The sequence below is a fragment of the Phoca vitulina genome, unplaced genomic scaffold (genome assembly GCF_004348235.1).
Source record: "Phoca vitulina isolate PV1807 unplaced genomic scaffold, GSC_HSeal_1.0 scaffold48, whole genome shotgun sequence".
Classification (NCBI taxonomy): Eukaryota; Metazoa; Chordata; class Mammalia; order Carnivora; family Phocidae; genus Phoca; species Phoca vitulina.
Genome location: NW_022589751.1, coordinates 10,793,576 through 10,817,281, shown reverse-complemented (window position 1 = coordinate 10,817,281; position 23,706 = coordinate 10,793,576). Strand labels below are relative to the sequence as shown.

The 23,706-nt window shown below is 52.9% G+C and overlaps 1 protein-coding gene across 1 annotated transcript in view; it reads left to right on the top strand.

The window, feature by feature from the left end:
* Nucleotides 1–23,141, top strand: part of PYROXD2 (pyridine nucleotide-disulphide oxidoreductase domain 2) — a 28,543-nt gene extending 5,402 nt beyond the window's left edge. The window contains 20 exon segments of the mRNA XM_032432435.1: nt 398–417; nt 2,652–2,706; nt 2,709–2,744; nt 2,826–2,899; nt 8,119–8,274; nt 10,584–10,662; nt 10,665–10,736; nt 12,598–12,627; nt 12,630–12,655; nt 12,752–12,849; nt 14,917–15,058; nt 15,460–15,565; nt 15,568–15,593; nt 16,904–16,976; nt 17,216–17,357; nt 19,490–19,559; nt 19,561–19,666; nt 20,374–20,480; nt 22,216–22,336; nt 23,071–23,141. Coding sequence (XP_032288326.1) covers nt 398–417; nt 2,652–2,706; nt 2,709–2,744; nt 2,826–2,899; nt 8,119–8,274; nt 10,584–10,662; nt 10,665–10,736; nt 12,598–12,627; nt 12,630–12,655; nt 12,752–12,849; nt 14,917–15,058; nt 15,460–15,565; nt 15,568–15,593; nt 16,904–16,976; nt 17,216–17,357; nt 19,490–19,559; nt 19,561–19,666; nt 20,374–20,480; nt 22,216–22,336; nt 23,071–23,141 — 1,610 coding nt within the window.
* The last annotated feature ends 565 nt before the right edge of the window (nt 23,142–23,706 follow it).

Below are 23,706 nucleotides of genomic sequence, written 5' to 3'. Positions count from 1 at the left end.
CCTGCCCAGGAAACTGACGTGCTCTCCACCAGTCACCTGCTCCTCCCCAAGGGACAGAAGCCCAGCAACGCAAGGCTTCATGAGATAGCTTTGGTCTGATGACTGTGGGTTTCTCCTCGTCCCTCACTCCAGCCTGGAGCCACTGGCCAGGCCAGGGTGACAGGACTTTTCTCAAGCTAGGGCAAGAACCAGGGTTTTCTGACTCCCCACAGACCAGGTGATTTATGGCATCAAGCTAGACGCTATTACAACATCCAGGTACAGGTGGTACTTTCGGCTACCTCCCCGGGATCTTCACAAGCATGGGGACAGGGATGGGTGACCATATTCCCCAGGGAGTGTGTCTGTCTGCCCGCTGACCACTGCTGCTTTCCTCCTCCCCCTTGTCTCATTGCAGGACACAACGGGCTGGTGGCTGTGAGTGCCTCCCCCGCTGCCCCAGCCCCTGCACACGTGGCTGTCAGCTGGAATTCAAGAAGCCGCAGGGTGCTGGCCAGGAGAGAGTGGGGGCCGGCTGGTCTCTCCCTGGCACTGACCCACGGCTGACAAATGGGTGTCCGCAGTAGTTAAGGAGGCTATCAGGGGCTCCCCTTCCTCTCCTTCCCCTAACGTGCATTTCCCCCACAACTTTGGGAGAGTCAGGGGACATTCAGAAGCAAGATGGTGACGAGATGAGAAAATACATAAGTGGCATAGCCAGAGGGACGTGTTAGAGCCTGGGAAGCTGGGGCCAGGTGGGGCCCTCCGACTACAGATTACGGGTGGCCCCGTGCTCCCCAGCTGGGTCTAGGCTGAAGTACCCAGCAGCTACACAGCCCCAAGTGTACCCCGGCGACAGCGAGGAAGCCAGTCCAGCAGGGGAGGCAGGGCCCTGCCCCCACCACCACTGGCTCCTCTGTCCAAAGTTGAGCCAGGCCAGGGGTACCCTGAGGCTGTGCTTCTCAAACTCTGGTCCCGGTACCCCTCCGAGGCCACCATGTGTGCTAGAGGGTGTTCACAAGACAAACTTGGAACATCTCCCTGAAGCAGTGGCAGCTTTAGGATATCCATACAGGACGACTCAGCACTTCAGGGAGGGAGGGCTATGAGACTAGTGTTAAATCTAAACACTTTCCCTGACATAGTAGTTTTACTTGAACATTTTATAGGGAGCATTATATAACTCAACTGATCAGTAATTTAAAACATTGATTTTATGTAATTATAAACATGGGTTTGTCCTCCAGCTCTGCCACTTTCTATCTGTGAAGGTCAAGGCAAGTCATTGAGGCTCTCTGAGCCATGGTAAGATGAGAATAAAAACACCCACTCACAGAGCTGCTGCGGAGCGAACAGATGATGTGCTTCGAGGACCTGCCACACAAAGCCTCGCAGACGGGGACTCAGCCCAGGGGAGGCTGGTGTCCGCACCTTCGGCCCAAGACCCAGGCCCCCCCGGGCACAGACCTGCAGTTTGCGGAGTCAGGGGGTGACCGGCTGTGGGGGACCGGGGAGCAGGGGGACGTGAGGTGGCTCAGGAAGGAGGGGGTTGGAAGAACCTGTTCTAGGATTTGAGCTCTGGTTGGATGACTGGGGGGACAGTCTAAGGAAGTAGGGTTTGCTCTAGATTGGATACCGTCAGAAAGCAGGAACACCCCCTGTAACTGGGCATCTTGATAAATCTTATCTATTGGGGAGGGGGGCCAGGAACAGGAGAGGGTGACTGGTAAGGAAGTAGTGGCCACTTATTTTGGCTGCGAGAGGAGGTGGAGGGTATTTTGTGGGTGACTCAGAGCCCATGTTTGTACTCAGGCAAAACTGTGAAGTGGTCTTGCTCTATCCCATTTGCAGTGGTCTCAGACCATTCTGTGAGGCTGCTCGTGCCTAATGCGAGAACAGCACAGCGTACCTCTGAGGGCCAGGCCGCGCCCCAGTGCCAGGGCTGCTGTTTTCTTCCTCGCTGGGATGGGTCAGGAGTATAGATCTCGGTCCAGACCATCTAGGTTCAATTCCCAACACCTCTACTCAGGAGCTCCGTGAGCCTGAGGCAAGCCATTAACCTTGGGCCTCCGTTTCCTCATCTGTGAAATGGGGAGAGTCATAGTGGCCACCTCTAGGGTTGTGGGCTGGATTAAACAGTGTCTGGCAAGTGAACTTTATTTACTTGTCAAAGATTTTATTTATTTGACAGAAAGAGAGAATGAGCACAAGCAGGGGGAGCGGCCCACAGAGGGAGAAGTGGGCTTCCCGCTGAGCAGGGAGCCCGACGCAGGACTCGATCCCAGGACCCCAGGACCGTGACCTGAGCCAAAGGCAGCCGCTTCACTGACAGAGCACCCCAGGCGCCCCTGCCTCTCGGTGCTTGTGGGGAGGCATGAGGCTCGTCCCCCCGGAGGAGCTGGGCACCCCAGGCAGGGCTGGGCACGGTGCAGTAGGACTTGACACAGCCACCAGGCCATGCAGGAGGGAAGGTCGCCCCTGGGACGTGGAGGGGCAGGAGCAGTCATGTTGCATCTTACGAGACATCTGGGCAAGTGGGAATTTACGGAGGAAGCAAGGGAATGGCATTCCAGAGGCAGGAACAGCATGAGCCAGGGGGCGGCCCTGTAGCGAGGCCCCTGAGCTGGCAGGTCGGCCCCCGGGATGAAAGGAGGGCCCTGTGTGCCCCCCAGGCAGCGTGCCTGCAGAGACTGGGGGTGAACACAGCAGTCCTCGAGAGACGCCCTGTGGTGGGGGTGCAGCTGTCCCAGAGGAGATCATCCCACGTAAGCCCTGAGAGGTGATGGGGTGGCGGGGCATGACTGTCGGTGACCGCCGGTGACCCTCTTCACCAGATTCCGTTTCAGGGTTTAAGTTCTCCCGAGCGTCCTACCTCCTCAGCCTGCTGAGGCCACAGATTTACACCGACCTGGAGCTGAAGGTAGAGCTCCCCCATGGCCCAAAGGTGGGGGAGGGGGCAGTTCCAGCTTCCTAACCTGGGGTGAAGTCTCCCTATTTTGCGCCCACATGGTTCCCTGCACCTGGGTTCTCTCTTCCATCCAAGGGTTTGTCTACCCCACATGCTCTCCTCAGTGCATTCCCACAGTTGGGTTTTGTCTGGCCTACCCAGTGTCTTAAAAATGGAAAATTTCACATAAAAATTGGGCGTCTTTGGAAGACAAGCCTTGTCAACATGAGGCCCATGTTCCTACATGCAGCCCTGGCTGGTGCCTTGCATGTGACTGGGGTTCCAGCTCTGCCCGGCCCCATCACTTCCTGGCGTCTCGCCTGGCCCTCGCTAGGGACCTGCCTTGAAGCCTTGGGCCTCTGACAAAAGCCTGATTTCTGCCCTCATTAAACTTTAGATCCTACTACCACTGTAGGCAGCTTGAGCAGAAATTTGGCGCCCAGGGACTTTCACCTCCTCTGACTCCTGGGCTGCTTTAGGGAGTCCCGAGAACGCTCAGTGCCCCTTGTTAACTTCTAGTCAGCTTAACCTCAGTCCACAGGCTGGCCCAACTCTGCCCCTGTCCTTTCAGATTCCTGTCACCCCCACTGCCTCTTTCGGAAGCTTGGTGACCACATTCCTGGAGCCCACTCAGTTTCTCCCCGCTTGGTGCCTCTGTCACCTCCACTCAGAGAAAAGGGTCCTGTGTGTCATCCGTATGAGAAACTGTGAGCATTTTAGCACCAACTTTGCTCTAAATTGAAAGTTTGAAGTTAATAAGACATCCAATCACTGTTGCCTCCTGAGAGAGAAAGAGAGAGAGACTGAGAGAGAGCACGAGTGAGCCACCCATAGGCAGGACTTGATGAAGTCTAGCCAAGGCCTGGGCAAGGGTCTCCAGTCTTCAGTCCATGCCAGACTATAGCTGAAGACAGCTTGCAAATGCACCAATTATACATGGTGGCAGACGTGGCTAGGGGTGGGGGCTGTGGGTAGACCCTCCTTTTGAAAAATCTAACTTACAAAACTCAGGATCACAGAACAGAAAATTTCACATGACTATTCATTTTATAAAAATAAGTTACTCATTTGAGGGGCGCCTGGGTGGCTCAGTCAGTTAAGTGTCTGCCTTCGGCTCAGGTCATGATCCCAGGGTCCTGGGTTCGAGCCCGACGTCGGGCTCCCTGCTCAGCAGGAGAGTCTGCTTCTCCCTCTCCCTCTGCTCCTGCTCATGTGTGCTCTCTCTCTCACTCACTGTCTCTCTCTCTCTCAAATAAATAAATAAAATCTTAAAAAAAAAAGTTACTCCTTTGAAAATGGTTTCTGTCATAGGGCTCCTTTAACTAGGAAACCCCCCACTGAATTGAGTATATGCTTTGATCTCTGACCTTGGGTTGCATTAATAGGAGCATGGTGCTCAAATCAAGGGAGAAAACAGTCCTGCTTCGTGACACACAGAACTAACCCCCTGTGGGGTATGGAGCACCTTCTCTAACAAGACACTGACAAGCTGGACAGCATCTATAGGAAGACAGCTGAACTCTGGGAATGTTCTATCTCCAAACAACGGTAAAGAGCAGTTATTTTACCAGTGCTACAACTTGGGCTACAAGTTCTAACACTCTAGATATTGGTCTTCACCTGTGAGACAAGAATGTTAGCGGCCCGTTCGATGACGAGGGAACCAAGGTTCTGTGAAGTTAGGCTCACACACTAGGAAGTGACAGAGAACTTGAACCAGGTCCCCCTGCCTCCTCCTCCCCGTTCTTGGGCTCCCGTGTGCTAGCACAGGCATCCCAGAGCAGTCCTGCTCAGCCTCGCGCGTCCCAGCACGTTGCGGTTTGCCGTGGACCAGGTCACAGACAGGAGCTCCCCTTGCAGCCCGGCCTGCGCAGAGGACGGGGCTGAGCTTACAGCTCTGGGACCTAACAGGCTGGTTTTGAATCCCTGCTTGATGGTTTTATTAGCTGCCTCATGGCGCCTCATCTTCCTCATCTGCAAGATGAGGATGGTAATAGTACCCACCTCATAAGGCTATTGTGGTTAATAGGTTTGTCTGGGCCATGGTCAGTGCCGCACAACTGTCAGCATTATTACTCCCATGCAGCAGTTGAGAAACTCAAGCTCCAGAAAGGCCTCCCCGGGGCCCTGTAGCTGGCTACTGCCTGTCAGGTCTGGCCACTAGGGGCCTGTCCCCAGTGAGACCAAGCTCTCACCCAAAGTGTGAGTCTTTCCTTTGGTGCCACTGCCCCTCTTCCCATCCTTGAGCCAGAGGATGGTTTCCCCCACCCACATGGGGCCTCCATGGGGTCTGTCTTCTGGGTCTTAGTTTCCACAGCTGTCAACGAGAGCATCAGACTGGATCACCTCCTGGTTCTGTCCACTAGATCACAGGTTTGCTTTAAAAGTGGCCCCACATTAAGTAGTGGACTCCAGGCTGAGAGGGCAGAGTTCTGCCCTGATGGGGTCTTGTCTCCCACGTCAGCAAGCAGCTGCCTCGTCCAGCTCTCCCTGAGCCAGCCTTGACCCCATTCAAGTGGCAACCCCTTCCCTCCCTCACTAATCATCTTCTGGGTCTCAGCCAGATCACTGTGCTCCTGCTTTATTCCCGGAAACCTAGGGCAGGGCTCTCAAACTTTCAGGTCTATCAGAACAACCTTGGAAACTGATGGGACCCTGAGGGACCTTGATCTGACTGCTGACTCTGCAGGACGGTGGTGGGGCCGGGCGCCACACCTTTTGAATCTCTCTTACCTCTGGTCCCTCGTATACACCTTGTCCCTTCCTAGCAATTTCCACCCAGCGTGGCTGTGCATGCTGAGAACTCTCATGGGGGAATCAGAAGAAGGGTTCTGTTTTTATAAGAGGAGAACTGCATGGTGTAAACAAATCTAATGGTGATTTAACATCCCTCTTTCTATTCTGACACCACATAATTAAAACCACCAAGGATGACAAAGGTCCAATTTATGAGAAAGTCCTGGAATCAGACAAAAAATTACTCATATTCAGTTAGTTATACTTGAAGCAACTCTTAGGTCCCTTATTTGGGGTGGGTTATTGATTCATTCATTCAGTAAATGCTTCTGAGGCCCTGCCCTGTGTCCCGCACTGGGAGAAGCCCTTGGGGATACCATGGTGAGGGAGGGAGGCAAGGCTTCTGCTCTTAGTAAGAGGACTTCAGGTAGAGGAAGTGTTACCCCCAAAGAAAGAAAACAAGGCAATATGATAGTGAGGGACCAGAGGTCCAGCCTGGACTGCCCAACCAGGACAGCTTTCCTGAGGAGGTGACATTTGAGCTGACATGCAGATGTTAAGAAGTTAGCAGCCTTGTGGTCACCTGAGCAGAGGGAAGTAAAGATGGTCGGGCCCAAGGTGGAAGAAAGCAGATGAGGGATGGGCAGAGGGGCAGCAGATGGTATATGAGAGGGGCTGGGGGGCCAACTGAGATAGGGCCTTGTAGGCTGTGAAGGAAGGACTGCATTTTATCCTGGAGTGCCATGGGCAGAGGAAGTGGAGGGGTGGGGTTTGTAACTTCAGGAAAGGTCAGTCCACATGTTGGGTGGCGTGGAATGTGGCGGAAGCAGCTGTGGTCTCAGGGAGACGGGCAAGGCAGTGGCTGCAGTGGTTCACAAGATGGCAGCTTGGGATGAGGGGCAGTGGAGATGGAGAGAAGCATACAACTTCTGGAGAGACTGGGCCAGTGAGACTTGGTAATGGACAGGATGAGGGGGAAGGAAGAGGAGAAACTTAGGATACTTCCTGGGTGAGGAAGAGTTTACTAACCTGAAGGAAACCAGGCTGGAACTTCCTCCAGCTTTCCCCATCTTGGTGTGAGAAAGAACCCTGGAAGCCTCCCAGCCCAAACCCCTACCACTGTTCGGATTCACCTCCACAGTATGCTCCACCCATGGCAATCCCGCCATCTGGAATATCTCTGGCTTGGGGAAACTTCAGCTGTAATTGTTGGAGAGGCTTTTTTGGTTTCCTTGTGTTTTCCAGAACTTCTCCTCACAGATCTCGTTTCTGTCTCTGGACACGTCCCCTGTCTGCAACATGGCGTTCATTTGTTCAGTCAACAGAATGCGTATTGATTGCAGTACATCCAGGTGCTGAGCAAAGGGACTATGCCCCTGAGCCCACAGAGCTCACGGTCTACCCCAGGGGAGACGGGGAAACTAAGTATGCAATTAGCCAGGTGGCAGTGAGTGTTTCAGAGACAAAGAAAGCAGGCTGAGGGGGCACAAGTGCTGGGTGTGTAAGGGAGGCCTTGCTGCTCAGGTGATAACGGGAGCAGAGCTGTCACAGAGGGGAGGGAGCTGGGAAAGAAGCTCTAGATGCCAGATTCATCAGGCTAAACACGTTCAATGTGTACAGCTTTCAGTATGTCAGTCATACCTCAGTGGAGTGGTTTCGGGAAAGATGTCTCTAGTGGGAAGAGTAGGTCTTATCTGTGGGGCTAGCACAGGCCCCTTTTGTTTTATCTGTACCTCCATCGAAGAAGTAGCTGTGCTCTTGGAAAGTTCTGTTTGCCAGTCAAATATTTGTAAATCAAATCATATTTTAAATACATCGAGGGAACTTCCATTTAAAGTGACCCTGGAGTAAATGAGTCTGCAAAGTAAATAAAATTTTTTGATGTGAATAATTTATCTATCTTCTAAGTATGGATTTTCACATAACCATTACGTTATTGTGTCCTTCTACATTTTAATTATTTATTTCTGAAGTGGGGGTAGTTATAGACTAGTGCTGAGGGTCAGAGCTTTGGAGTCACAGAGATGTGGTTTTGAAACCTAGATCCACCTCCTAAGGTGACCTTTGACAACTTACTTCCCTGCACTGAGCCTCTGTTGTATTCGTACAATGAGGATGATATACTTACAGTTGTTGTGAGGTGATCAGGGTAGCATGGTGTGGCATGGTGTAGTGTGGTATGGTATGGTGTGGCAGGGTGGGGTGTAGATGGTGTGGTATGACGTGGCATGGCGTGGCATGGTGTGGTGTGGTGTGGTGTGGTGTGATGTGGCCTGCCAAAGGATGCCTGGGCAAGAGCGCTTTTTATACACTTACATTAAAAAATAAGAAGCAGCACCGCCTGCCTTGAGGAACTGTATGCAGGTACCTAAATGGTTGCAAACACAATCAGAGAAGGGTCAAGGGCAGAGGACACAGACCCCTTAAAATGTTGCTATGCTATCTATGTTCTGCAGAAATACGGGCTGAAGCTTCGTCTTTGAAACCCCTACTCCTTTACCCCAATGCTGGAAGAGGGTATGGGGAGCAAGGTGCCCAGTTCCCTTCTTCTGGCCACAGACATTGAGGAAAACCAGAAGCAGATTGCCCAGTTCTCACGGAAAGATGCCCAGGTAGGGAAAGGGACCGGCAACAGATCTCCTTCTCCCTCGCCAGCATGTAGGTGGCTCTTGAAAGGAATTGGGCCTGGTTAGAGTCATCCTAGAACATGTTGTCCAAAGACCATGAGGCCTTGGACAGGCCATTCCACCTGCCCTAGGAGGGCTCCAGTCTGAGGTAGCCTCTGATCTCAGGCACTTCGAAGAGAAGGGGATGGAGAACACTGATTAAGACCAGTGGACACTGGAGGCACCTGGGTGGCTCAGTGGGTTAAGCGGCTGCCTTCAGCCCAGGTCATGATCCCAGGGTCCTGGGATCGAGCTCCACATCAGGCTCCCAGCTTAGCGGGGAGTCTGCTTCTCCCTCTCCCTCTGCCCCTACCCCAGTTTGTGCTTTCTCTCTCACTCGCTCTCTCTCTCTCTTTCTGAAATAAATAAAATCTTTAAAAAAAAGACCAGTGGACACTGGACACCCTCAAACCTGTGTGTGTTCAGTATGAGGCCACTGTTCAGGTGGTCTCAGCCAGCTGAATTTCAAAAGGGAATCCACTGGTATGTACTTATACTATATGTGTTTTCCATCTTTCTTGCTTTTGGAAAGAACTCCAGGTGGTTATCAATGTTAAAGCCCGTGAAGCCAAAAAGAACGATGAAGGGAGGATCAAAGACAATTAAGGATAGAATGAACTGGATCAAGTATTTAGGATAAGAGAATTGTAATAAATATTCATTTGACTTGGCATCAATCCCCTGGCAGCCCAAGGCAAGAAATTGTCCATGAGAGCATGCAGGTCTGGTGGAAGGAAGACATACATCTGATGGAGAATGCACATTTTTTTTCTTGGGATTGCATTATAAGGAATTTGTTGGGTAGCTTCATGTATATGAGCCATTGAATAATGTTACGGACCTGATGTGACTGGTTTTGCAGATATAGATTCTTTGAAGGGACATATTTTTGTACCAAGCCTAAATACAAGCTGAAGGCACAGCATGAACTCCTATCCCATTGCTTTTTGTAATCTAGTGTTGGGTAAAACCCAGAGAACCACGGCCCCACAGTATCTCTCCTCAATCAGTGGCTTCTAAAGCCGGCTGATGATCAGAATCACCTGGGGAGCTTGCTTCTTGAAACGGCCTCTTTTCTGTGCAGTGGGTTGGGGGCCAGGGCCTCCACCCTCTCCTCAAAACCCTGAACTGCCCAGGTGCACTGGAGAGGATTCAGGACAAGGCCACGTTGCTGGGCCTGGTGGACAGTGGCTGGCATGCTAGTGACCATAGGAGGAGGCAGGGGCCACATCCCATTGTGGAAAGTAAGGAAACCCTTTTCTGGTCTTGTCTTCTCACGTTGCCACATGGAGGGCCTACTGTAGGCTGTTTAAGGTCATTTTTATCAAGACTTCTCAAACATACTTCAGTGCAGAACTTTTTTTTATGCAACCTTATTAAAATTCTATGGATATATTCATTAGTATAGATGAACCAAAAATTGAAAGCTGGGAGCTGGGGATCAAGATAGGGCTGCCCGTGGCACAGGCATCCATCCATGCTCCTGTCGCCCACCCAGCGAAGGAAGGGTGTGTTCTAACCACACTATTGAAATGGATTCTGAAAGAGAAGGAAGGAAGGAAGGAAGGAAGGAAGGAAGGAAGGAAGGAAGGAAGGAAGGGAAAGAGAAAGAAAGAAAGAAAAGAAAAAGAAAGAAAGAAGAAAGAAAGAGAGAGAGAAAAAGAAAAAGAGAAAGAAAGAAAGAAAGAAAGAGAAAAAAATAAAGGAGAAAAGAGAAAAGAAATGGATTCTGTTATTGGGGCTTGTTGAGTGAAGGGATGTAGGCTTCTGTTTCTGTGTATGTCAAGAGGACATAGATTTGCAGACGACCAGGAAAGAACAGTCATCATGCTGCAATACAGGGGAAGAGATCTTACTTCCACCAGTAATATGTGGAAAGACAGGACCAAGAGAAGAAACTTTAAGTGGCTTTCTGGTTTATCACAGAGACCACATGCTAGGATATTTGCCAGTTTTCTGTGGCTGACAGCTGGTCTCAGCCAGCATAACCCCTTGTCCCTGCCACCACCCTGGTGGCTCATCTGCTTAAGATCTCTCTGGCCTCCCCTAGTGCTGACGTCAGCTCACAGGCCTGGAACTGGGAGTAATTTTCCATGGCCGAGCTGAGCCAAGGCTGGGCGTGAGGCCTGAGGAGCCACGGAGGCTTGGCTAGGAGCCGCAGGCCATGTAGGGATGGGATGGAGGTCAGAGCGTGGGGGCAATGTCCTCGTGGGATGCTAAGAAATGGGGCCTTGACTCAGAGCTCTCTGTTCCAGGCCTTTCCCAAATATGAAGCGTTCATGAATCGGTTGGCATTAGCCATAGACCCTCTGCTGGACGCAGTCCCCGTGGACATGAGGCCTTCCAGAGGGGTTCCCTGCTGCAAAGGCTCCAGTCGCTCTCCACGCTCAAGCCCCTGCTGCAGGCAGGTAAGTCCAAAGTGCAGGCATCAGGCATGATGAGTGACGTTCAGGATGTTGAGCCCATTTTCTTGATGATTGGCCATGAGCTTGAGCCTTCATAAGCCCGCCAACTGCCGTCCATGAATAGGGGCTGCCCAGAGCACTCTGCTGAGCAGATATTAGCCTGGCGGCCCTAGAAATAGAGCCTGAGGTGAAGCCTTGTATGCACGTAGTTCATTTTGATGGGTGACCCCAAGGAAAGGGGGAGTGAAACTGGAAAGAGGAAGGGTCAGTCCCAGGTGTGCTACTGTGCTGGCTACTACCACAGGTGACAGGTGCTGGGTCCTAGGAGGACCACCCTGGGGGCCTTAGGAAGTGCACGTCAGGACCGTTCCCAAGAGAAAAAAGGGGAAACATTTATCCATCAGGTTCTGTCCCCCACTGGTCAAAGAGTGCCCCGTGGGGTTTAACTCCCACCTGGAGCATTAACTTCTGGGCAGTGCATTCATGGGTGCCCAGTGGGTTCCTGTGGGTGTCCTGTCATGGTGCCAGGGACACCCCGGGGAAGAAATGATGAGGCACATCCTACAGATCTGAGGTGAGATGCTGCCGGGTTTTACCGTGTGAAGCTGATTGAAGCCTGCATGGAGCTTGTCACCATAGTCTTGGCTAGAATAAGAGAGAGGGGCCAAGAGAGTTTGAAGAGATGCCCCCATACCGGAAGGATGCTAGATTTGGGCTCAGCAAGAAAAAATTCTGTGATGAATTAGTGATGTCTGCCATGGGTATGAGAAGGGACATTTCACCAAGCATGCTGCTATTTTCTGCCATTCCTCCAGGATATGAAGACCAGGTTAGCTTCTGCATTCTAGAAAAGTGCTGAATGAGTTAGCTATGGCTACAAAATTGCTGTGTAACAGCTACAAAACTCAAGTAGCATGTAAAAATAAACCTCTATTTCTCACGTGTCTGCACAGTCCAGTCTGGTCTGGTCCACAGGTGCGTTTATGGCTGGGGCACATCAGCCAGGCTAGCTGTGCTCCAGGTGCTTCCCACCCTCTTCCTGGAAGCAGCAGGCTGGCCCAGGCATGGCCATCTTACGTCAATGGCAGAAGCATAGCGCGATGTGTGGGCCAGTTTCAAGCATCTGTTTGCCTCCCATCTGTAAACATCCCATTGGCCAAAGCAAATCACGTGGGTGAGCCCAGACTCAAGGAGCAGGGCAGGTCATCCCAGCTATAGTGGGAGGCACTGCAGAGTTGCTTGGAAGAAGTGTGTGGCTATGGGGAGGAGTGAAGGATCAGAACCAGTAGAATCTATCACAAATGCCAGAAGTAGACATGGCCTCTCAGGGGACCAGTCCAAGAAGCTTCATGCGTTAAAATTTATTAAGCAAGTGCTATGTGCCAGACACTAAGCCAGGCACTGGGGCTAAAGTTGCTAGAGATCACGATCCATGCCCTCGGGGCCTTACTGCCCAGTTACTCTCTGAGATAGTGTGAATCAGCTTCAGAGCTGTGGACCCGCCTAGCTGGCTACCTCCCAGGGGATGGGCCTTACAGAGTTCAAAGTAAGGGACTAAGGTACAAGTTAACATTTTTCCAAAAATAATTCCAACCCCTAAAACGTATTCAGTGCCTATGAACTTGCAAACACTTTACATGTGTCATTTATTCCTTATATAGCTCTGGGGGATATGAAATAGTAGCTTATTGTGGCTACTTATAGCAACTACTATTGTAGCTTCCCAGAGAACTTATAGGAGCTCTTGGGGATATGAAATATGACTCCCATTTTACAGATAAAGAAATAAGAACAGAGATACCGCAGATTGGAATGACTCCTTCTTTCCTGTCTCAATTTATGTTTTATGGGTCTTCTCTTTCAGGTCATGTGCTGGAAGCCCAGCTGCCCCAGTATGAGTCCTCACAGCTCCAATTACAAAGGTGAGGGGCTCCCCAGCCTCAGGCTGGACCCCACAGTGAAGGGGACTCTCTCCCCGGGGCCCCTATGCCCTTCTCCCTGCCATTTTGCTGTCCCAGGTGCTGGATCAGTGGTTTGAGTCCGAGCCTCTAAAAGCCACTCTGGCCACGGATGCTGTGATTGGAGCCATGACAAGTCCCCACACTCCGGGGAGTGGGTGAGTGCGGGGTAGGGGGGTAGGGTGCAGCAGGAGCGGAGTGAATCTCCCAACAAAAGTGCTAATAGCTGTCTCCCACCAAGCTCTCCCAGTGAGCTAGGCACGAAGCCAGGCACTCATCGAACCCTCAAAGCCACACCTGAGAGCCATGGTTCAGAGTAGGGACAGGTCTTGCCCCAAGTCACACAGCTAGTGGTGGCAGAGCTGATTCCCAGCTGACCCTCCAAAATCTTCCTTCTTAGCCACTTCTCCCTAATGCTCCAGCGAGAAAAGCCTCTCTCCCACTGTGATAGCTCAACATGAACAGCTCTCTTTCTCCTCCTCCGCCTCTTCCTCCTTTTTTTCTCTCTCCCTTCTACCCCTCTTCTCTCTCTCCCCTCTTTCTATCTCTTCTCCTCCCACAAAGTTCCATTGCCCCTCTGTCCCCCACAGATCCTTTCCCTGGGGTCCCAGGACACACACGCACAGATGCCTTCATGGCGGTGGGGGGGGGGCACTGCCTTTCCCTTTGTGAGGGGGGCATGTTGGCAGCCGAGCCAAGAGGGGGCAGCAAGACCCAGTGAAGTCTGTACCTGTGGTGTGACTTAATGAGCCCCTCGTAGGAGCAGGAATGGAGGGTGTGCGTGTGCGTGCGCTTGTGTCTTGGGATAGAGGATGCTGCCAAGTGTTGGGCCATTTCCAGTGCATCAGAAGATGCAGCTAGAAGGTGTCAATGTGGCTTTCCTCTCAAAGGATGAGAACCACCCTTGGAAGGGGTTTTTCAGCACACACTAAGCCAGCTCCGAATTCCCCAGGGCCATGGAAAAGGGGGGTTGGCAATGGTTGCCCTACCTTGGCCAACTCTATGATCCACCAGCTAGTTTGGATCTTCCACTGGGGCCTCCTGTCCTTTTTTCTGTGGCTCTCTGGGAGGCGTAGCTACTGCCCAGTGTGTGAAGTGCGCCTTTAAGTAATTTGTTTCTTCATTAATTCCTCCAGTGAATATTGATGGAGCCCTTACTGTGCCAGGTGCAGGGCCAGGGCATGAAGGGCACTGAGACCCTCCTAGGAGGGGTAGACACAGAGCAAATGACAATAGTGGAGTTCTGTGAGGATTGGGGTGGGGGTGGGGCAGGGAAGCAACGCTGTCCAGGGTCAGAGGAGGCCTCCATGAAGAAGAGATGTTTAATCTGAGACTCTCAGGACAGGAGGAATTAGCTAAACAGACACAAGGGAGGAAGGGGCTTCTAGGCTGCCGGATCAGCCCGTGCAAACGCTGGGGGCTGAGCCAGGACCATGTGGAGGTTTGCTTTGGCAGGAGTGCAGGCTGAGAGGGGGAGCTTGGTGAGGGATGAGGCTGGAGCCCTGGAGGCGTGTCCGGAAACTGGCCATGCCCCTGAGAGCGATGCTGAGCCAGCAAAGGCATCCAAGGAGAGAAGTGGCAGGACTTGGCTAAGTTTGTGATGGGGCTCCAGGTCTTCAGGGAAGAAAGAGTGGGAGAAGGTGGTCCAACTAGGAGGACACCACTGCAGGAGTTGAAGGAAGGGAGGAGAGGCCTGGCCCAGGAAAGAGGCCTCAGGGAGGGGGAACTGGAAAGTTCTTTGGGAGGCAGGGTTGATGGCGCCTGATGGCATGGAGGTGGTGAGGCATGGGTGCGACTTGCACGACTGGCCCTCAGCTTTCTGTGGGAAACGGAAGCTGCCATCACTAGGATGGGGAGAATGAAGGAAAAACAGGTTGGGGAATGGGGAAAGAGATGGGTTTCAGCTGCCAGCCAAAAAACCCCACACAAGTGGGGATCTCTGGGGTAGCTGACACTCAGGAGAGAGTTAGGGCTGCGGGTTTGGGCATCGCCGCCGCGTGGTTGGTGCTAAAGCTCTGCCCGCAGACATGTTTGCATGGGGAGAGACTGTAGGGTGTGAGGCAAAAGCCCTTACAGGAGCCTAGAGGCCATTTAAAGGCTGATGGGAAAGGCAGCACGGGGACAGGGAGAGGCTAAAGGTACCAGAAAGAAAAGACTGTTTGCACCTAGAGCTCTGGGGAGTTAAACCGCACCTCCAACCACTGACCCCAATGGTCTGTCCTCAGGTATGTGCTTCTCCATCACGTGATGGGGGGCCTGGAGGGGATGCAGGTGGCCTGGGGCTATGTCCAGGGTGGCATGGGTGCCCTCTCTGATGCCATCTCAAGCTCAGCCACCGCACACGGAGCAAGCATCTTCACTGAAAAGGTGAATTTCCCCCCACCCCGATTATTTGCGGGGATCCCAGTATGGAACCAAATGTCAAATTCAGAGGGTTCCTCATTTTACCAATGCACAAAGTGGGGCTTTGGAATCAAGGGGCTAAGTTTGTGCAGCCTGTTAATGGCTGAGCAGCTGTCATCCAGGTCCCAGTTCTTCTGACCACCCCCCTTTGAATGCTCTGGCCCCTAGCCCCCATTCAAGCCGAGCCTTTGCGTTGGAGTGGGTGGGCTGAGGCTTCACCACATTGCCGCAGAGCCCAGCAGGGTGGATTCAGATGTGGAAGCTGTGAGCACCCAGGAGCAGCACAGACAGTGGAGATCCCCCAAGATCCAACCTGTATTTTCCTTCCTTGGGCGTTTCCGGGGTCTTGCTCTGGTGGGCTCTAGACAGTGGCTAAAGTGCTGGTGAGCAGTGAAGGGCGCATCCAAGGAGTCGTGCCGCAAGATGGCTCGGAGCTGAGGAGCAGAGTGGTGCTGTCCCACACATCCCCACAGCCAGCTTCCTGAAGCTGACGCCACAGGTGAGGCCTGGGGGCTGGAGGCAAGGTGTCTGCCAAGGTGGGGGGGCGGGGGTGTTGGTCAAGGGCGCCAGGACTGCATGAGGACGAGAGATGCAAGTGCCCGCTCTCTCTGCACTAGGGGAAGCCAGTCCTTCTCTCCCTTACCTAACAGGCACGTAGCAAACAGGGAAGAAGCCTCACACGTGGGGAGAAAAGTCCAGGGGAATGAGGTGACTTAGGCCATGCAGCTGGCAATTGGCAGAACCAGAGTTAGAGCCCAGGTCTGACTTTTAATCCAGAGTTTTCCTACCACCTGATTCGCTGCTCTAACCAACTCTGGTTCCACCGTCTGTGTCCGTTATCTATGGCCGTATCAGGGCCGCGTGAAACAACCACACAGCCTCTGGGCATTTAATAAGAAGTACTGACTTAGTACTCAGAACTGGAGAATTCAGTTGAACTTGGCTGAGTTCAGCTGGTCTGGGCTTGCTCAGGCACCTTCCATCAGCTGTGGGTCAACTAGTGGGCCCTGCTATCTTGGCTGGCCTCGCTCATGTGCCCAGGCGGGCTGGCTGTGGCTGGTCCAAGACCGTTTCTGCTGGAATGACCAGGTTGACCAGCTCTGCTCTATGTGTCTTTCATCCTCCAGATGATAAGTGAGGCATGTTCTCCAATCTGGCAGAGGGCAAAAGTGAGCAAACTCACTCATGCAGGTGTTTTTCAGGATTCTGTTTGCATCCTACTTGCTAGCGTTCACCTTGTCCCAAGCCCAGAGTCACAGTGGGAAGAGGTTACAAAGGTGTGTGGATACAGGGAGGGGTGAGGATTGGGGGCAATTGTGGCAACTGATCGCACCTTCCCTGTCACCAAAACATATGATAATATGTATATGAGTATGGATCTTCCAACAATTCTTGGGACTATTTGGGGGGACAAGGCACCACTTTTTCTGGGTGATTCCACTAAGAAAATTCAACAAACATCAGTTCAAAAGCATCTTGTCGAGATAATTCTGAGATAATCAAGACTTTCAAGAGCTTACAGACTGGAGGAGGAAAGGGGCCTTCAGCCCACTGGCCACATCCAAAGTTGGAGTTGGTGTGGACCACTTACATTTGCTCCAGCAGAGTTCGAAGGAAGAAGTGGTTAGTGATGAGCTGGGGGCAGGGGGGATCCAGGAGGCCTTCACAGAAGATGTGCTTTGGCTGAGCTCTGAAGGATAGAAAGGATTCCTGGCAGTGGAGGTTGAGGGACCATCCTGAGCAAAGGAAGAAGGCAGCCCCCTTGGGGCCTCGGCCATCCCCAGGCCTTTTCATGGAACCTTCTTCCAGGAATGGCTTCCTAAGGAGTTCATGGAGAGGATCTCCCAGCTGGACACCAAGTCACCTGTTACCAAGATCAACGGTAAGAGGCACACAGATTGCAAAGCTGTCTCTTTGCCATTATCTGAGTGAGAAATCTCCCAGTTTTGGAAAAACTGACTTATATCATCATCTCTACTCCCTCGCCTCCACCCTGCCCCCCCCCATACTTTTTCTTTCCAATCCACCACTTGGGTGAGCAGGGTGATGGGCAGAGAAGGAGGATCCTGGAAGCCGAGGACCAAGGCCTTTGGGCCCTCGCCCTCCTCTTTGGTCCCTCAGTGGCTGTCGACAGGCTGCCTGACTTCCTGGTGGCCCCCAGTGCTCCCGGCGGCCAGCCACTGCCCCATCACCAGTGCTCCATCCACCTGAACTGTGAAGACACACTCCTCCTCCACCAGGCCTTCGAAGATGCCGTGGACGGCCCTGGGCTTTGTGTCCCCTGGGACACTCCTACACACACGGGCTGGGGAAAGGGTGGGTGACTATCTAGACACAGAGGGGATTGCCTCTTCCTCCTGGTACTTAACAGTCACAGTGTCTTAGGATCTACCTAAATCCATCCATACTTACGTTCTAAGGAGAGGAAGTTCATCCCAGGCGATAAGTCTGTGGGCCAGGGCAGGTGAAGAGTAAAGAGTAGGATGCGGTGCAGCCAAGTGTCACAGATTAGCAGAAGGGGCAAAGGATTGCAGAGAGAACAGCACTGGCATTTCGGAAGAGCTGGAGAAAATGCTTTCTGGGAGAGAAGAGGTCTCTCTGACTCAGCAGCCCATCAGAGGGCACACACTCACCCGATCTCCCTGCTCCATATTCTCTTGTCTCTGATAAGCCACCTTCATGCAAAACTTCTAAAAGCATTTCCGACCTCCCAGCCCAGCTGAATCTCCATCCTTCGGAGACAGGCAGGGATGTTTCAGGAGCAAGTATCTTTCCATACTGTCAATTGTCCCCCAAAGCTTGTTGAAAACCTGTTCTGTGGGGGACTCTCTATTGAGTGTGGGTTAGGGGAGTTGGGGTCAGGCAGGGGCCTGAAACAGACACAAAGCTTATCACAGGGCAGGCACACAAATTCTTATAGCATGGTGTAAAGAGGATGTGCGCCCTGGGAGAAGGCTAGAAGGCAATGTCCATTTATTCATTCATAAATATTTTGGAGGAGCTTCTACTCTGTGCCAGGCTTAGTCCAGGGACCTGGGCACAGAGCAGCAAGCAAAGTCAACATGGCTTCTGCCCTCAGTTCACTGACCTTCTATGGTGGAAGGCAAGACAATCAACAAACATGCACTGATAGTATGGAGAAAAATAGGTCAGAGGAGCAGATGGTTCACTAGTCTTCATAAGGAGGTCAGGAAAGAAAGGCATCTCTGACAGCATGGTGTTTGAGCTGAGACCCATAGGAAATGAGAATAAAGGTCTTATAAATATCTGAGGAAGAACATCCAGGCAGAGGGCAAGTCACGTGCAAAGGCCCTGGGGCAGGAGTGGACTACTGTGTTGGAGGCACAGGGATGTAGCCAGAGAGGCTGGAGAAAGAGAACCTGGGAGCAAGGGGAGGTGGGGAGGGTCCCAGAGCTGCAGCTGGGCCCTGTCAGCCACTCCTGGCTTTTACTTCTGGAAAGTTTGTGCCAAGCCTGACTTCCATTTTGGAAAGACCACTCTGGCTACTGTTGGGAGGAAAAAAGGCATCTGTTGCAATTGGTGACTACTGCAGAATCCAAGGGACAGAAGACGGTGGCCTGGACCAAGGTGGGGATGGCGGAAGTGACGAGAAGTGGCCAGATAACTGGGTATTTGAAGGTGAAGCTGCCCGCATTTGCTGCTGACAGGAAGTAGGGTGTGAGCAAAAGAAGTGCCACTGGAAGAAGGTGTTTGTCTTTATAAAAAAGGGGAACCTGGTGTGTGGGGGGAGGAGCAGGCTTTAGGCATTCGGGTTTGGACAAGTGACTCTGGAGATGCCTAGTGGACATCCAGGTTCCGAGGACACATCGCAAGTGAGGGATGCGGGGAGAGAGGGCGTTTCACGCGGCCTCGAAGGTGGTCATATTTGGAGATTGGAGGGCAGTGTGCTCCGAGTAGACACGGCATTGTAAGCAGGGGAGGGGCGGGAGACCGTCGGGGCTCTGGCGGGTGGCTGCAGCCCCAGCAGCTCTGGTTTGCACAGGCTGCTCAGGGCAAGGTGTGCAGACGGGGTAACCTGGGCTGAAATTGGCCGCCTGACGGCTGCTGCCCTGGGCCTGGCCCCTTCCCCCGTGTGTGCTGTCTGCTGGGCCCGTCACAGCGCAGGGGGTGGTGGAGGCAGGTGGGGACAGGCACGCAGGTCGAGGGAGGCTACGTGGGACCTGAGAGTGGGGGCTGTGCATCCGAGGCTGGGAGCTCCTCGGGGTGGTCTGGGCCGTCCCAGGGGCCACGGAGCCCGTGCGGGCCAGCAACCGCCACAGCCTTGCAGACACCCCCTCATCTTGCCCCAGGCCTGCCTTCCTCCAGTCCCTGTCACCTCGGAGCCACTCCCAGCCCCTTCCCTTGGGGCGGCTGCTTCTCTTCACACCTGACCCTCTCTCCTCCCCACTGCGGCAGGCCTCTGATTGAACTCTGCATCCCTTCCTCGCTGGACCCCACCCTGGCTCCCCCCCGGCTGCCATGGCGTCTCCCTCTTCACTCAGTACCCGCCCTACACACTGGCTGGAGGCAGGGTGAGGGATGAGCAGGAGAGAAACGCATATGCAGACAAAGGTAAAGAGGGCAGCCCGTCCTGTCTCCGCAGTGACAGCTGGGACCCCTCCCCTCCTGATTGCCCCATTCAGGATTAACACCTGGTAAGTCCTGTCCCAGAGGAAGAGAAGTACCGACCGGTACCGAACGGAACCTGAGTCAACACAGTGAATGCCTGCTGGGGCCAGGCGCTGGGCAAAGAAAGCCTAAAAGACACAGTTCCTCTCCTTAAGTTGCTCACAGTCCAGTCATGGTTTGGGGGAAACCAATCTTACAATACAACGTACTATGTGAATCAAAGGTGGAAGCTATTTGCCAGAGAGACAAGGAGAGCTTTCCAAAGGAAGGGACATTTGAGCTGGGTTTAAAAGGATGAATAGGAGTTGGCCAGGCAGCAGTGGGCATTCCAAGCAAAGAGACAACTTGAGCAAAGCGAGGAAATGAAGAAAGCTTTGCATATTCATGGGAGACAAGTAACTTCGTGGTTAGGGTTGGGGTGAGCAGGTGGGAAAGTGGGGTAGACCCACAGGCCTTTGTAATGAATTATTTACTTGCCCATGGACTGTTCTTATTTTTTGCTTATTGAGATATGATTTGCATATGATAAAATAAGCCCATTTTAAGTGTGTAGTTTAATGAATTTTCATAAATTGGCCAAGTTGTACAATCCTAGCGCCTCATCTTCTTCCTCCTCACACCATCTCGTTTCTCTGCTGTTTGGTACCCAGTGTTCGATTGCATCAAGGCCTACGCTCCTGGCTCCAAGGGCTCCGTGATGGGCAGGGACGTCCTCACACTACCTGATTTGGAGAGAATCTTCAGGCTTCCTGGAGGGGTGAGTACAAGACCGGGGGGTCCCTCGTCACATTCTTCTCCCTGCACCCCCACCCCCTGGCATGCCCACTCAGCTTTCTCTCGTCCCTCCACACCCAGCCTGTATCGGGAAGGGAGGATGGCGCAGAGACCACAGTGGAAGGGGACAGAGAAGTAGTCTGACCTAGGGAGTGGGGAAGAGTGAGGAGATCAGACAGGAGAGACAGTGCCTGATAAGCAAGTCACCAGGTCCATGGCCCCCGCTGTCTGGACATCCATGGCCACCTCTCCCATCTGGCTTTCTTCAGAGGGAGCTCCCCTCTTAAGGCAGCACGTCCTTGGACTTGCCTCTCTGATTTGTCAAAACCTCGCTGACACTGGGGACAGAGGGACCAGCTAGGAGGCCAGGTCCATATGGCAGCCACCAGCTTCATGTGGCTCTTGGTGGCTCCTGTGGGGTGAGGCCAAACGGAGGTGGGCTGCACATGCCACCTGCCCACCAACCTTCAGAGGCTTAGGATAAAAAAAAAATGGAACACATCTCATTAATAATTTTTATACTGATCACATGTTGAAATGATAATGTTTTGGATCTATTAGGTTAAATAAAATATATTATTGACGTTCATTTCACCTGTTTCTTTTTAAATTTTAATGTGGCTCCTAGAAAATAAAAATTGCATATGTGGTTCATGGTATGTTTTTTTTTTTTTAAAGATTTTTATTTATTTATTTGACAGAGAGAGACACAGCGAGAGAGGGAACACAAGCAGGGGGAGTGGGAGAGGGAGAAGCAGGCTTCCCACCGAGCAGGGAGCCCGATGTGGGGCTCGATCCCAGGACCCTGAGATCACGACCTGAGCCGAAGGCAGACGCTTAACGGCTGAGCCACCCAGGCGCCCCTCATGGTATGTTTTTATTGGACAGCGCTGGTCCAGGAATAGAGCTCAGGAGACCAGGCAGTGGGGACTGAATGGAGCAGAGGGATATGGGAGGCATGGGGCAGGCAGAACTGAGGAGTCTCGGTACCTTGTGCATGCAGAGGTCAGGGCAGAGGTGACGGGAAGGGTCCACCTGGAGGCCCAGGCAGGGAAGGTGATGCCGCCCTCCAAGGTGGGGAAGGTGGGAGAGAGCAGACTCAGCAGGGGAGGATGAGGTCAGCTTGAGACATGCTGGGAGGGTTAGCCGGAAGGACATCCCTGTGGTGACATCCAGCAGGTGTCAGTCTTCTTGTCCAGACCTGTCCCTTGAGTCTGACCTTCCCCCTGGCCCTTGCTCCCCACGTCCTGGCTGCTTGGACCCAGGCCAGGGGAGCAGAACTGAGCTCGAGTCCCCTGCCCCTTGTCTGCCATCTACAGTGACTCTGCTGGGACATGAACCCCCGGGGGCCCAGGCTCTTGGCCAAGGCTACCAAAATAAGTCAAATCCTCCATTTTTCAAACACAATGAGGAGGATTTATTGACCTCAGCAAAACCCTTAAAATCTCCCTCTTCTTTCCCCTTTCAGTTCCTTCCCACTCTGAAGATGCTCCTCACCTTTCTTTCCTCCTGAAAAGTGCCTCTGGAAAACTCCATCCGCAGCCCAAGGACATGCACCTGTTCTCTCTCTTCCCCTCCACTTTCTGCTTCATAAGAATCCAAGAAAATATGCTGGAAGGAGAAGAACCTTCCTGGGAGGGGAGGAGGGGGAGAAACTCGCAAAGGCTGTAAAACTCCTAACACTCCTATGTTAACCACTGCGGCCCCGCCTCCCGCAGAACATCTTCCACTGTGCCATGACCCTGGACCAGCTCTACTTCGCCCGCCCTGAGCCCCCGCACTCCAGCTACCGCGGTCCCCTCCGAGGCCTGTATCTCTGCGGAAGTGGTGCCCACCCGGGTGAGTGCCCCGGGACCCCCTTCCCTGTGTGGCTGGGATCGGCAGTGCGGCAGGCAGGCGGAGAGGAGGGAGAGCAGGGAAGTCCCACGAGAACGAGAACAAGTCATCCCCCATACCCAGGCTTCTTAGCGCTCAGGAAACGAGGAGCAGCCGGGGCCTCTGCCAGCTGGCTGCACCCTCCACCCTCGGGGTAGCTCACACCTCCTCCTCACGAGGCCTGAGAATAGGTCGCAGAGGCGGCTCTCCAAATGCCGACTTTGGGCTGAGAGAGACCCATGTCCCTGAATCCCCCCTCCAGAGTTTAGACCAATACGGGCTGGTAACGTTGGTAACGTTGCGTTTCCCAATTTAAAAATTCTTCCCGGCCTCTATGCCAAGCTTAACAGACCTCGCCAAGGCTGCCATTCCTTATGGACACGTCCCAGAGAGGTCTGTACCCCCACAGCGTCCCCCTCGCACCCTGAGTCAGTTTCACCACCCAGCACATTGACTTCCAGACTGAGGGGGGCCCTTGCTTGGACTGCTCGCTGGGCCCCCTGCCCAGAGCTCTGGGGGAAGAAGCCTGGAGGCGAGCCCGGAATCTGTCTTAATAGTCGTCCTAGGGCTTCTGATGCCCACAGTCTGAGCAGCGGCCCGTGGGCACCGACGCTCAGCTTCTCTGTTAGCTCTGGCCCTGCGGGCTCCCTGGGCAGGGTTGTGAGCACAGCTTAGGTTCCCTGGTGACTGGCTTCCAGGAGGGGGCGTCATGGGAGCCGCTGGACGTAATGCAGCCCATGTCGTCTTCAGAGACCTCACGAGCATGTGACCCCGAACCAACTCTGACCTTGAGATTTTTAAGTCCCCGTTGGGTCCGGGCCCCAGGATATGGCTGGGGGCTGACAAGCCCTCGTGCTCAAGCCACATACCGGTTACATTTGATGCTTGTTAACCTTGCACCCCTGACTCCTGGATGAACTGGTGTTGTTCTATTAAAAGCAGTGTTTTATATAGATAGTTTGTGGGGGGTTTTTAAATATATTTTCTATGTATGAGTAGATATTTGCATTTTTCCTATATGTTAGCTTTTTCTGCGTATTCGTAAGTGCATAGGACTATGTAATAATAGGTGGGATAAGCTTGTCTAGGATACTCAGCCTTCTCACCTCAGCTGCAAACAGTCCATATGACCAGCAGAAGGCTTTAATTCAAGCACCCCATACTCACTGCAGGGTCCCACTACCAGCTAGACCAGGGGACTGCCCTGGGGGGAGCTCATCTATTGCTATCATGCTCCTGGCAAACTGTAAGAAAGGACCCAATTCCCTAACGAGCCACAAAGCCATCCATAGGGGCCAGGGGTCCGAACGAAGTTTGGCATCTCAAGCCATCAA